Below are 15,226 nucleotides of genomic sequence, written 5' to 3'. Positions count from 1 at the left end.
TTGATCAGTTCTATGAAGACCTTGGGCTTCCCTGATAGCTCAGTTGGTAAAGAATCCACCTGTAATGCAGGAGACCCTGGTTTGATACCTGAGTCAGGAAGATCTGCTGGATAGGGGATAGGTTACCAACTCAAGTATTCTTGGGCTTCCTTAGTGGCTCAGCTGGTAAAGAATCTGCCTGCAATGTGGGAGACCTGAGTTCTATCCTTGGATTGGGAAGATCCCCCAGAGAAGGGAAAGACTTACCCACACCAGTATTCTGGCCTAGAGAATTCCATGGACTGTATAGTCCATAGGGTTGCAAAGAGTCAGACACGACTGAGTGACTTTCACTTCACTTCATGAAGACCTAGAAGACCTCCGTTAACAGCAAAAAAAAATGTCTTATTCATCATAGAGGATTGGAATGAAAAAGTAGGAAGTCAAGAGATACCTGGAGTAACGGGTAAGTGTGGCCTTGGAGTACAAAATTAAGCAGGGCAAAGGCTAACAGAATTCTGCCAAGAGAATGCACTGGTCATACCAAACACCATTTTTCAACAACAGAAGAGACGACGTTACACATGGACATCACCAAATGGTCAATACCAAAATCAGATCAATTACATTCTTTGTAGCCGAACATGGAGAAGCATCATACAGTCAGCAAAAACAAGACCGGAAGCTGACTATGGCTCAGATCATGAACTCCTTATTGCCAAATTCAGACTTAAATTGAAGAAAGTAGGGAAAACCACTAGACCATTCAGGTATAACCTAAATCAAATCCCTTACAATTATACAGTGGAAGTGACAAATAGATTCAAGATATTAGATCTGATAACCAGAGTGCCTGAAGAACTACAGACAGAGGTTCATAATATCGTACAGGAGGCAGTGAACAAAGCTACCCCAAAGAAAAAGAAAAGCAAGAAGACAAAGTGATTGTCTGAGGAGTCTTTACAAATAGCTGAAGAAAGAAGAGAAATGAAAAGCAAGGGGAAAAGGGAAAATACACCCAACTAAATGCAGTTTCAGAGAACAGCAAGGAGAGACAAGAAGGCCTTCCTCGATGAATAATGCAAAGAAATAGAGGAAAACAACAGAAGGAGAAAGACTAGAGACCTTTTTAAGAAAATTGGAAATATCAAAGGAATATTTCATCCAAAGATGGGCACAATAAGGGACAAAAAAGGTAAAGTCCTAATAGAAGAAGAAAAGATAAAGAAGAGATGGAAAGAATACACAGAAAAACTGTACAAAAAAAAACTTAATGACCTGGATAACCATGATGGTCTGGTCACTCACCCAGAACCAGACTTTCTGGAGTGTGAAGTCAAGTGAGCCTTAGGACACACTGCTGTCAATAAAGTTAATGGAGGTGATGGAATTCCAGCAGAGCTATTTAAAATCCTAAAAGATGGTGCTATCAAAGTGTTCCTCTCAATATGTCAGCAAATTTGGAAAACCTGGCAGTAGTCACGGAACTGGAAAAGATAAATCCTCATCCCAGTTCCAAGAAGAGCTGTATTAAAGAATATTCAAACCACCAGACACTTGCACTCATCTTCCATGCTTGTAAGGTTATACACAAAATCCTTCATGCTAAGCTTCAGCATTGCATGAACTGAGAACGTCCAGATATTCAAGCTGGGTTTATTTTTTTTCACCATATATTTAAGGTTTCTTTATTTAAAAACACATAGGGGAGGCAAATAAGAAGATATACTTTGAATCTAAGCTTGCAGATTACACCTTTTCTTTAATAGCCTGATTTGCCGAAAAAATATATGATAAATTGCTGAAAATGAAAGATGTTTTTTCAGTAGTTACTGAGTTTTAAGGTTTCCCTGGTGATGGTAAATAATCTGTCTGCAATTCAGGAGACCCAGGTTTTATCCCTGGGTGGGGAAAGATTCCATGGAAAGGAAATGGCTATGCATTCCAGTATTTTTGTCTGGAGAATTCTATGGCCAGAGGAGCCTGGTGGGCTGCAGTCCACGGAGTCGCACAGAGCTGGACATGACTGAGCAAACATACTTTTACTTTTTCACTGAGTTTTAAATTCTAAGACAGATATTAACACCTCATATACATACATACACATACATACACATACATATATATATATGATATTAAAATAACAATTGATTCAGACTCATCAGATTCATATGTACATATATTAAAATAACATTTGATTCAGTATATACATATTTATTAAAATAGCAATTGATTAAAATAACAATAGCTTAGACTCATTAAAACAACTTTCTTGTTAAGTAATAATTATTTTTCTTCCCTCACACAATTCATTTCTCATCTAGATTTTTCCAAAGAAGGCTATGTTATTGTCAAAAACCCTTCTGTTATTAGAACTTAGGGGATCATTTCTTACAGAGCAAAATATCTGATACTTACATGGAGATTTCCAAAGATTTAGCATCTTTATTAGTTCTTAAAATCTACTATGATATCATTGCACAGAAAGTCAACTTCTAGTCAACAATTTTAAAATAATCTGACTCTGGATGTTCAGAACTTTCGTTAGCTCTCATTTGCTGTAACTGTGGATTTTTTTTACTCCTCTCTTGAAAATACATATCAATAAAACCAGAAAGCAACAATCATTCATTAGCAAGTAAATAGCTGCCACATTGTATATGTTTTATTTAGAACACCAATGTTTCGGTCATTAAATGGAGGCAAAATGATTTGTAAATACTAAGTGCCCAGCAAACAGGTATTAGCATCTATGAATTTTGCATGCCACTTGGACTAGTCTGTTAAGCTGGATTTAGAAAAAGCAAAGGATCCAGAGATCCAATTGCCAATATTTGTTGGAACATAGAGAAAGCAAGGGAATTCCAGAAAGACATCTACCGTTCTTTCATTGACTACGCTAAAGCCTTTGTCTGTGTGGATCATAACAAACTGTGGAAAACACTTAAAGAAACAGGAATACCAGAACATCTTACCTGTCTCCTGAGAAACCTAAATATGGGTCAAGAAGCAACAGTTAGAACTTTGTATGGTGCAACTGACTGGTTTAGAATTAAGAAAGTAGTACAACAATGTTGTTCATTGTCACCCTGTCATTTAACTTATACTCAGAGCACATTGTGCAAAATGCTGGGATGAATGAAACACGAGATGGAATCAAGATTGCTCGGAGAAATATCAACAACCTTAGATATGTGGATTATACCACTTTAAAGACAGAAAATGAAAAGGAACTAAAGAACCTCTTGATGAGGATGAAGGAGGAGAGTGAAAAAGCAAGCTTAAAACTCAATATTAAAAAAGCCAAAGCCAGGACATGGAAACAACCTAGATGTCCATTAGCAGATGAATGGATAAGAAAGCTGTGGTTCATATACACAATGGAGTATTACTCAGCCATCAAAAAGAATACATTTGAATCAGTTCTAATGAGGTGGATGAAACTGGAGCCTATTATACAGAGTGAAGTAATCCAGAAAGAAAAACACCAATACAGCATGCTAACACATATATATGGAATTTAGAAAGATGGTAATGATAACCCTGTATGTGAGACAGCAAAAGAGACACAGATGTATAGAACGGACTTTTGGACTCTGTGGGAGAGGGAGAGGGTGGGATGATTTGGGAGAATGGCATTGAAACATGTATACTATCATGTAAGAAATGAATCGCCAGTCTATGTTTGATACAGGATGAATGCAAGTCTGAGTGAACTCTGGGAGTTGGTGATGGACAGGGAAGCCTGGTGTGCTATGATTCATGGGGTTGCAAAGAGTCGGACACAACTGAGTGACTGAACTGAACTGAACTGAACTGACAGGATGCTTGGGGCTGGTGCACGGGGATGATCCAGAGAGATGATATGCGGTGGGAGGTGGGAGGGGGATTCAGGATTGGGAACTCATGTACACCTGTGGCAGATTCATGTCAATGTATGGCAAAACCAATACAGTATTGTAAGGCAAAATAAAATAAAAATTAAAATTTAAAAAAAAAAAAGGCCAAGATCATGACTAGAGAAGGAAATGGCAACCCACTCCAGTATTCTTGCCTAGAGAACTCCATGGACAAAAGAACCTGGTGGGATACAGTCCACGGGGTCACAAAGAGTTGGACACAACTGAGCAACTAACACTGAAGATCATGGCATCCAGTCCCATCTCTTAATGGAAAATAGAAGGGGAAAGAGTAGAAGCAGTGCCAGATTTCCTCTTCCTGGGCTCTAAAATCACTGTGGATGGTGAGTGTAGCCATGAAATTAAACATGATTGATCCCTGGGAAAAAAGCTATGGCAAAACTAGATAGTATGTTAAAAGCAAAGACATCACTTTGTCAACAAAGGTCTGTATAATCCGGGCAATAGTCTTTCTAGTAGTCATGTATGGATGTGAGAGCTGGACCATAAAGAAAGCAGAGCACCAAAGAATTGATGGTTTTGAATTGTATGTTGGACAAGACTCTTGAGAGTCCCTTGGACAGAAAGGAGAACAAATGAGTCAATCCTAAATAAAATCAACCCTGAATACTCATCGGAAAGACTGATGCTGAAGCTGAAACTGCAATACTTTGGCCATGTGATGTGAAAAGCCAACTCTCTGGAAAAGACTCTGATGCCGGGAAAGATTGAAGACAAGAGAAGAGGATGACAGAGGATGAGATGGTTGGATGGCATCACTGATTCAATAGACATGAATTTGAGCAGCCTCCAAGAGATGGTGAGGGACAGGGAAGCTTGGCATGCTGCAGTCCATGGGGTTGTGAAGAGTCAGATATGACTTAGCAAATGAACAGCAACACAGAATTAAATCATCTGCAAATTGGAATCCTTTCCAATTCTATTGCCTTTCGTATATCTTTCATGCCTGATTCCTCTGGCTAGGACTTATAGAACTATGAGTGGTAAGTGAGTGAACCCTTGTATTATTCCTGATCTTAAAGAAAAAGCTTTCAAACTTTTCACCATTGAGTATGATGTTAGCTGTGGACTTGGCATATATGGCCTTTATTATGCTGAAATAGGCTTCCCTGGTAGCTCGCTGGTAACCAATCCACCTGCAATACAGGAAAAGACCCTGGCTCAATCTTCCTTGAGTCAGGAAGATCCCCTGGAAAAGGGATAGGCTACCCACTCCAGTATTCATAGGCTTCTCTGGTGGCTCAGATGGTAAAAACTCTGCCTGCAGTGTGGGAGACTTGGATTCGATCCCTGGGTTGGGAAGACCCCCTGGAGGAGGACCTGGCAACCTACTCCAGTGTTCTTGCCTGGAGAATTCCCGTGGACAGAGGGGCCTGGCAGGCTACAGTCCCTAGGGTTTCAAAGAGTTGGAAATGGCTGAGTGACTAAACACAGCACAGCATGCTGAGATACTTTCCTTCTATACCTAATTTGCTAAAAAGTTTTATCATGAACAGATGTTGAATTCTATCAAATGATTTTCTGTATCTATTGAGATTGTCATATGATTTATCATTTCATTTTATTAATGGGGTGTATAACACTGATTGATGTACCTATGTTGAGTTATCCTTGCATCCCAAAGCCAAATTCCTTTTCATCATAGTGCATGATTCTTTAATGTGCTGCTAAATTTGATTTACCAGCATTTTATTAAGAAATTTTTCACCTATAGGTATCAAGGATATTGGTTTTCATTTTCTCTTCTGGTAGCATATCTGAAATCTGACTTTGGTATCAGGGTAATGCTGGCCTCATAAAATGAGTATGGGAGTTTTCCTTCACCTTTGATTTTTTGGAAGAGTTTGAGAAGGTTTGGCATTATTTGTTCTTCAGGCATTTGATAAGATTCACCAGTGAAGCCATCTAATCTTCAGTATTTCTTAGTTGGGAAATTTTTGATTACTCATTCAATCTCCTGACTAGTAATTGGTCTATTTTGATTTTCCATTTCTTCCTGATTCAGTCTTGGTTGTTTGTATATTTCTAAGAATTTTTCCATTTCTTGTAGGTTCTCCAGTTTTCAGCATGTAGTTGATCATAGTGGCAAGGGTTAATTTTGAACATTCACTTACCATATTCTTGGCTTCTAGGAAAATGCTAGAAATATCCAAGCTTGAAGAAAGGAACAGATGAAAATATCCAAAAATTAACAGGATGAAAAAAAAGTCAGCAAAACACCAGAAAAATTATTAATATAAGATAATAGAGACAGTTTTCTAAAATTACAAATCACTTTTCTCTGCCACCTCTAGGTGATATTCTAATTGATGTCTTGCTTCTTGCAGTCCTAGGTGGGCACTAGATGGACATGTCAATGGCACCATCCCAGATGACTTCATCCTTTTGGGTTTTTCAGATAACCCCAGCCTTGAAATGACCCTTTTTGTGACTGTGTCTGTCTCTTACATGATCACCCTAGTGGGCAACACCACAATCATACTTCTGTTCCACCTAGACCCTCACCTCCACACCCCCATGTACTTCTTCCTCACCAACCTCTCCATCCTGGACCTCTGTTTCACCACCAGCTGCATTCCCCAGATGCTAGTCCATCTCGGGGGCCCAGACAAGACCATCAGCTACCTGGGATGTGCAGTCCAGCTCTGTATCTTCTTGGAACTGGGAGCTGCTGAGTGTGTGCTGCTGCTGGTCATGGCCTTCGACAGATATGTGGCAGTATGCCGACCCCTACACTACACAGTCATCATGCAGCCTCACGTGTGTCACAAGCTAGCATTTTTGGTCTGGTCAAGTGGGATATTTGGCACCTTGGTGCAGTCACCCACCACCATGAAGCTCCCCTTCTGCCATCATCACCGGGTGGACGACTTTGTCTGTGAAGTCCCTGCACTGATCCGTCTGGCCTGTGGGGATACACACTCCAATGAGCTCCAGATTTCTGTTATTGGCTCTGTTTTCCTGATGGTGCCACTCCTGCTCATCCTTATCTCCTACGGTCACATTGCCCGGACAGTGCTGGCCATCCAGTCCCATGAAGGGAGGAGGAAGTCCTTCCAAACCTGTTCCTCTCACCTGGTGGTTGTTTTCCTCTTCTACTGCACAGTCTCTGCTGTCTACATCCAGCCCCGAAGCCATTTTTCCCAGAAGGGAGGAAAGTTTCTAACTCTTTTCTACACTGTGGTGACCCCCACTCTCAATCCTCTCATCTATACCTTGAGGAACAAGGACATGAAGGGGGCTCTCAAGAGGCTATTTGGGAAAGACCAGAACATCCAATGTGTAGTAAGCAAACCAGCTCAGATTCATGAGCTAATTTGTCAGCCTTTGTCCAGTTCAGTTGCTCACAGCATTAAATATGTGGTATTTCTTTTGTGGGAACTCTCAATTATCAACAAGAATGGGAAAGGTCAAAAGCCTGATTTGTCCAGACAAAAGATCTGTCAATACTAAAATCTGATGCATCCTGCAATGTTGTTCTTAAATTTAAATGAAAGTGCAACATTGTTCCCATCAGGCTACCAGCACATAATAGACACCATATTTTTTTTTCAATTTTTATTGGAGTATAGTTGCTTTACAATGTTGTTAGTTTCTGCCATACAGCAAAGTGAATCTGTTATACATAGACATATACCCCTCATTTTTAGTTTTCCTTCCCATTTAGATCACCACAGAACATTGCGTAGAGTTCCCTGTTCTATAGAGTAGCTTCTTATTAGTTTTCTATTGTATATATAGTGGCGTATGTATGTTAATCCCGATCTTTCAATTCATCCCATTCCCTTCCTCCTTGGTATCCATAAGTTCGTTCTCTATGTCTGTGTCTCTATTAACAGAGAGAACTTATTATAAGGAATTATTAACTAGCTATTGAAGGAGGGAAAGGCAAAAGGAAGTAGCTACAACCCCTAGCACTGAGGGAACACGAGAAAATGACTGAAATGGCTAAATCGGACTATTGAGAAGAGCAACCTTAAGATGCCGCCAAGCAACAAGCAAGGTCACCTGGACAGGCTTTTTCTACCTGCGAAGGTTTTCTTTCAGTGGAGACCAGTTAGACCAACTCCCGCTCATTGTCAGCACCATTGGGTTTACCTTCTGTGCTGTTTCTTTCACTAGTACCTGGTTGGGAGACCGCCTTGGAAGGGATAGTATCTATAATAGTAAGTGGAATTCTTGACCAATTTTCACAGCTAATGACATCACCTCAGTTTTGGCCCTAAAATGGATCAGGCTGCATCAATTCTGGCTGATAGGTCTCTGGGCCAGATATTCCAGGACTAGGAACAATTTGAACAACAGGAATTAAGAAGGGAAAAACTTATTAAGTTATGTCACCCAGTTTGGCCACAATATCAGTTAGGAAATTGAAAGTGGAGTGAAGTACACTGTGTTCAAATTTTCATGGCCTTGCATTTAGGTAATAGAACCCAAAAAGAATTTAAGTCATGTGTAACTTGGAGGGATAAATCCAGGAAGTACATAGAGGACATTTTAATAGATCCACCCTACAGGACCATTCAGTATACTTAGTAAGGAATGAGGCCATCCATGAGGAAAACCCACAATGGAATTACTTGGTGATTTCAATTGATAGAAATAGATGGGACCATATGATTACCTTTTTAATAGAAGGTATGAAGAAACTTACAGTAAAACTTGTTAAATATGAAAAGGCAAAAGAGGTCCAATAGGGGTAGGATGAAAATCCTGTGGTATTCCAAAAGAGACAAGTGGAGATTTTTTAAAAGTATACAGACAGATTCCTCCTCTCCTGAAGGACAGGCCCTTTTGGATTCCATAGGCCAGTCTTCCCCAGACCTCAGGCACAAAACTCAGAAAGTGATTTCTGAATCACTTCAATGAATGAGTTGTTCCAATTAGCTTATTCAGTTTCAATAATAACCATATGGCCTTAAATGCTGAATGCACCCAGAAAAATATTTTAAAGGCCCAAATGTTGGCAGTGGCTTTTTCTGCTCAGAGAGCCACAAAAGGGAAGCTGATTTTTCTGATCCAATCTGGCCCTGGAAGACCAGTCGGCATACAGGTACCCAGGCAGGACTAGTGTACTCCATGCAGACAAAAAGGGCACTGGAGGAAGGATTGCGATCAAGGTGCCCCTGGCAAACAAGCAGCACATTGAAAGAAAGAATGCCCCAGATGCCAGAGAGTGATGGGTGGCCCCTGGGCCATTGATAGTTTTGCAAACAGAAGACTGAAGGAATCAAAAAGTGGCTCTGACTAAAGATACCACCTACCTAAGTAATGTCAAGCCTTGGATAGTCTTTGATGTGATGGACCGCCTGATAGAATTCCCTATAGATTCTGGAGCAACCTCTCAGAATTAACCCAAAGAACTGGAAACCTTAGTAATCACAATGAATATGTAATGAGGGTGTCAGGGAGAGGCAGGGGCACACTTTCCTGGAACCCTTTTGTGCAGCATCAATGGCTCATTGTTTCTAAATTTCTTTCTGTTTGTGTCTGGCTCTCCCATCCCTTTAGTGGGATGACACTATGTTAGGGGCCACTCTGTTTCTCAAGGGGCAAGGGAACCAACCTCATCACCAAATAGTTCTAACAGAAGATAAAAAGGAACAGACGAAATCTGAAGCTAAAATAGAAGCCTTAATGGACCCTGCACTGTGGAATATCAATGTTCTGGGCTTGGCTGAAGATATCCAGCCAATGATTGTCAAATCAAAATGATTATATAGAGTATCTAAATACAAGGTGCAAATTTCTTAAACTTAGAGAAGATCCACAAAAATGTTTGTAAATTGAGTACCAAAATGAGAGGTCACTAGTTTGACTAACAATAGTTGATATTTGGAGCCTGATGGAAGTTTGGAGGGGACGTTTTCTCCCCTAAGCTAAATGAGGGAATGTAAAATCTTACACCATAGATGAATGGGTGCATCAGTCCTTTGATAATCATTGAAGTGGCTATCCGATTCTTTGAAAAAGGAAAAGGAAAAAAAAAAAAAACTGTCCTTATTTTACAAATGCAGTGTTTATAGGACCAAAGGTATGGCTTCAAAAATAATCCACAGCCCATCAATCCTTTTACCACTCCCAAAATCTTCCCTATTTATCTTAAGAGGGTTCTAAGCATTAAACAAAAGGGAAATAAAGTAAACCAAGAAGAAATTTGCCTGTACCTTTGAGATGTAAATGTCCTACCTGGTCTTCCCAGGAACCTTTATCTCCAACACCTTTTCAAGACAAATTTTGAAAAGCAAGTAAAATAATTTAGAACTTGACTTGTCAAGGATAAATAGAAATCCTAAGAGTCTTTTCTGTTGTTTAATTGCTAAGTCGTGTCCAACTCTTTTGTGACCCTGGGGACTGTACCCCTCCAGGCTCCTCTGTCTATGGGATTTCCCAGGCAAAAATACTGGAGTGGGTTGCCATTTCCTCCTGCAACGGATCTTCCTGACCCAGAGATCAAACCCACCTCTCCTGCACTGGCAGGTGGATTCTTTACCACTGTACCATCAGGTAAGCCAGTCTTTTCTGTAAATATTAGTAAAAAGATTTAGCCATCTAGAAAAATGAGTTTGATTTGTTCCATCTGCCAGAAGCCTAATTGCAATCCAACAGTTTGTAACTGATGAGTTTTATGATATTGTACCTGACTCAAGGCTGAAATTTTGTAAGAGGGACTATGAGACCTCTGTGCGTGTGTGATTGTCAAGAATTTGTATGTGTGTTACAGCTGCATGGTATTGCCAAAAATTAATTCAAAAGAGTTCTATTTAATTGGCTTAAAGGAAATTGAGTGCTTATACAAATACTCAGAAACAGAAAATAATCTGGCCAGAATAAATTTCAGGTTCATGTCATCTGGAAAATATTCAGTACTAAACTCATATTTAGTACTAAATGTGGCTTAAGCTTGTTGGATTAATACAGACATGTCTTTAGAATAATCAATGTTAAGTACAGAACTTCTGTTGTACCAATATTTACTAGAGATCAAATAAGACCTTATTCTGTTACAAATTTGTTAACAGGAAAGGTGAACTTAATGTGGAAAAAACTTTTAAAGAAAGTAGAATGTGTGTTTTCAGTAAAGAAGATATAAGGAATCGAATTCTATTTTATTGAGGGAGAAGGAAGTAACTCTGTCTTAAAGCTGACTGTTTCTGAATAGAAAAAAAATAAGTGATGTATATAGAAAATGACGGGAAGGTTTTTGGAAAGTGGACCCTGAGAAAAGCGTTTTGTGCATTGTCAGGATTGACTGAGTTTGGAATAAATTTAACTGAGTAATGAATTTTATTTTTTTTTTTTTTTGATTTTTTATTTTTTATTTTTTTTTTTTAATCTTTAATTCTTACATGTGTTCCCAAACATGAAACCCCCTCCCACCTCCCTCCCCATAACATCTCTGTGGGTGATCCCCATGCACCAGCCCCAATCATGCTGTATCCTGCGTCAGACATAGACTGGCGATTCAATTCTTACATGATAGTATACATGATAGAATGCCATTCTCCCAAATCATCCCGCCCTCTCCCTCTCTCTCTGAGTCCAAAAGTCCGTTATACACAGCTGTGTCTTTTTTCCTGTCTTGCATACAGGGTCGTCATTGCCATCTTTCTAAATTCCATATATATGTGTTAGTATACTGTATTGGTGTTTTTCTTTCTGGCTTACTTCACTCTGTATAATCGGTTCCAGTTTCATCCATCTCATCAGAACTGATTCAAATGAATTCTTTTTAACGGCTGAGTAATACTCCATCGTGTATATTTTAAAAGTAAGCTGATGTAAGACTTGAATGGGCTTCCCTGGTAGCTCAGACAGTAAAGAATCTGTCTGCAAATGCAGACCAGGGTTCAATCCCTTGGTTGTGAAGATCCCCTGGAGAAGGAAATAGCAACCCACTCCAGTATTCTTGAATGTGGCTTTTCTCTCTGTTAAGAAGAAGGAGACCCAGGTTTGATCCCTAGATCAGGAAGATACCCTGGAGAAGGGAATGACTGCCTACTCCAGTATTCTTGCCTGGAGAATTCCGTGGACAGAGAAGCCTGGTGGGCTACAGTCCATGAGGTCACAAAGAGTCAGTTAGCAACTGAGCATGCCCACATACATACATTGTGAAACAATCATCCCAATCAAGCTAATTAATGTATTCATTATCTCACATAGTTGCACTTTTCCTTTTGTGTATATATGTGTATTTGTGTGAGATGAGAACATTTAAAACCTACCCTCTTAGCAAACTTCAAGGATACAATTCAGTATTGTTAACTGTAGTCACATTGTTGTACATATAGCTTTGTTTTTTAAATGTGTTTTCATTATATTTGTAATTTATTTATATTATATAAGGCAGAAATATAATGTTTCTATATACATGGCTGCTTGTCCCAGTCAGATTCATTGACTAGTCTTTGCTTTTCTCAACATTTTTGGTGTCATAAATCATATTTCCATGCATGCCTATGCTTGTGCATGAATTCTATCCTGTCTATATTACATCAATCAGTTATTAATCTCTAGTGTGGCAAGTTCTGCTATGTTGTTGAGTTTCTCCCAGATATGCTTTGATTCTTATTTTTCACATTCATTTAAACATTATCTTGCTCAATTCTGTGGAAATCTCTTGTCAGTATGTTAATAACACTTGCATTCAATTTTAGTTTGAGGGGAGGAATAATGAGCAGTGAATGCTGCTGAATCTTCCCATCCATGAATATGACATATCTCTCAATCTCTCCATTCATTCAGGTCTTCTTTTGTATGATTTTTACATAATTTTTAAGAAATTTATTCCAGGTGAATATTGACTGAAAGAAAAATGTACAAGTTAAATTTTATTCAAGACCTCACTGAGGACTTTAGTCCAGGAGATAGCCTCTCAGATACCTCTGAGGAACTGCTCCAAAGAGGTGGGGAAAAAGTCAGTATACATGAGATAAATCCAAGACAAATTCTTAAAACTGAAGGCCTTAGGGAATGAGTATAGCTAAGAATACATCTTGGTAAAAGATTATTGCTAGTCATAAAGAAAAAATATCTCAAGTTAATGATTACCATGCTTTTTTATGTAAGGTAAGATGAAAAAAACTGGGTTTATTAAAATTCTTCCTGAGATACATCTAACTAAGAAACCTGTTTGCCCACACGCAAAGCATCTTATAGTCATCTTTAATTTCCTCTGTCTGAATCACAGAGTGCACTGTTGGTCAATGACTACAGTGGATGAATCTTTGTAGATTTGGATGGTGACAAAAAATTATCTTTGCTTTTCTTTTGCCTGTACACTTAATAACTTTTATTGCTATGATTAATAGGATTTTGTTATATTTTAAGTTGCAGGTATTTAGAAATACCATTTTTTTAATTATTTAAACTTTTTATTTGGAAATAACATCATATGTACATAAAAGATGCATGAAAAAGAACAGTTTAAAAGATAATTTAATAACTCCCTCACTCCAACATCTACCCATTATTAACACTGACATTGACATTCTTGAAGAATATAGTCTCCTTTCCCTTTTCATAGAACTTCCTCATTTGGAGTTTGTATGGTGTTTGCTAATTAAATTTTGGGTTCTCAACCAGAAACACACAATAGTGATATCAGTTTCTCCTCAAGTCATCTTACCCAAAAGAAGGCATCCATCTGCCCTCCCTGATATTTGTTATTAGATGGTCAGGGTACTGTCTAGTTTCTGCTTTTTATATAGTTAGTATTTTTCTTCTGGAACTGATTAGCCAATTTAAAAAGATAATTTCAGACTACATAAGAATCCTGCTCATCATTTAAATTTCCTACTAGGTTTTAGCACCCATTGCTGCTTCATGCCTGACCTAATTTTTACTATAATGATTGGAAAGAATGATTTCTTTCCAACTGCTTGTGTTGATGTTTGCATACTGATTTTCTATCCATCATCTTTACTTATTTTTTAGCTCTCCTAGTGAGGAAAACTTCATGGATTTTTCCAAGTTAATAGTTATACTGTGGGGTCTTTATTCAGATATTTCTTTTGACCTTTTAGAGGTAAACTCTTAATTCAATTTTGAAATCCTATTGCACAGAAATTTTTCTATCTTTCCAGCTTAGCTGTGTGTTTCTAATTATATTTTATCCTGAATGTCAAGGTATTTTCAGCAGAGAGGCAGTCTGCAATACCTCACTTTACTAAGATGCAAAAATACAAATATTGAGACTAGAGTTACTCAAAAGTGCTGGTCCTACAGAAGACAAAGACAAAGACTTTGCATCAGAATATAAATTACATACTGCTTCCCTATTGAAAGAGTCTTAACATGAAAAATATTAGCTCATCTGGAAAAGCAGTTTTGATCCCTGTGTCTGAAAGATCCTCTGGAGAAGGAAATGGCAACCCACTCCAGTATTGTTGCCTGCAGAATTCCATGGACAAAGGAGCCTGGAGGTCTATACTCTACGGGGTTGCAAAGAGTTGGACATGATTGAGTGACTAAATTTCACTCTTTTCAGAAATCCATAGGCTACACTTTGACAAGCAAGGTCTAGATGACTCACTTGAAAAAGGAAGTAGTATTCCTATCTTGAACAATTCCATGTGGTTCGAGAGTTTCTCCATGTGTGGAAAAGTAATTAATCAATACGTATTAATGAGTTAATGCTATGTGAAGTGTGATAGATGAAATGCTCTTGTGATGAGATAAATCCAAGACAAATTCTTAAAACTGAAGGCAAAATGCATTTTCTACGTAATACTTCTATTTATGAATATAGGCTCCATCTACCCTAAAATTTTCCTTTGCATGATTTTCAACCTCCTGTCTTACCAGAACTGAAATTTCAACCATCAGAGTTACAGGGACTTTTTTCCCTCATTCATTACAATTGAATCATTTGGCAAAGAGATTTTTTAAATACATGAAGCAATTTAATTTATCTTTAGTGGTTTAGATAAATAAGTAAAAGGCTTTCTAGGCACCCTCTCTTAAAACCAAGGAAAGGAAACAATTTAACTCAATAAATACAATAAAGTTTTTTCTATTTTCAAAATTTCCAACCAGCTACAATATAATAAACATCAATTATTTTATTAGAATATATAACAGTTCAAAAAATAAAAATAAATAAGTTGCTGCCACAAAATTGCAGCATAATATATAGTTAACTCATTCTGTTATGGTCAGTTAAGAGAAAGATGGCAGGAAAGATGATATAGTCAAAGAAAAAAAGTGGGAGAGGTACAAAAGAAAGGAGAGTTAGAGTAAAAAGAGAAAAAGAAAGAAAAAGTGTTTTCCTGAATGAGTTAGATACATGAGGTCACCAAGAGGAGAACATCCTCTGACTGAGCCAC

General features: G+C 38.2%; 1 protein-coding gene across 1 annotated transcript; it reads left to right on the top strand.

The window, feature by feature from the left end:
* Positions 1–6,257: 6,257 nt before the first annotated feature.
* On the top strand, positions 6,258–9,614 carry LOC138086243 (olfactory receptor 2H2-like). The gene is made up of 2 exons (XM_068981041.1): positions 6,258–7,184; positions 9,411–9,614. The coding sequence occupies exons 1-2, from the start codon at positions 6,315–6,317 to the stop codon at positions 9,612–9,614; spliced, it is 1,074 nt and encodes a 357-aa protein (XP_068837142.1). The 5' UTR covers positions 6,258–6,314.
* Positions 9,615–15,226: the final 5,612 nt, after the last annotated feature.

This window comes from Capricornis sumatraensis, chromosome 9 (assembly GCF_032405125.1).
Source record: "Capricornis sumatraensis isolate serow.1 chromosome 9, serow.2, whole genome shotgun sequence".
Classification (NCBI taxonomy): domain Eukaryota; kingdom Metazoa; phylum Chordata; class Mammalia; order Artiodactyla; family Bovidae; genus Capricornis; species Capricornis sumatraensis.
This window is presented reverse-complemented; position numbering and strand designations above follow the sequence as displayed.

Coding starts and splice junctions, on each gene's coding strand:
- LOC138086243 (XM_068981041.1), top strand. CDS start 6,315: ATGACCCTTTTTGTGACTGTGTCTGTCTCTTACATGATCACCCTAGTG. Junction 7,185..9,410: donor ACCAGAACATCCAATGTGTA/GTAAGCAAACCA, acceptor CCATCCCTTTAG/TGGGATGACACTATGTTAGG.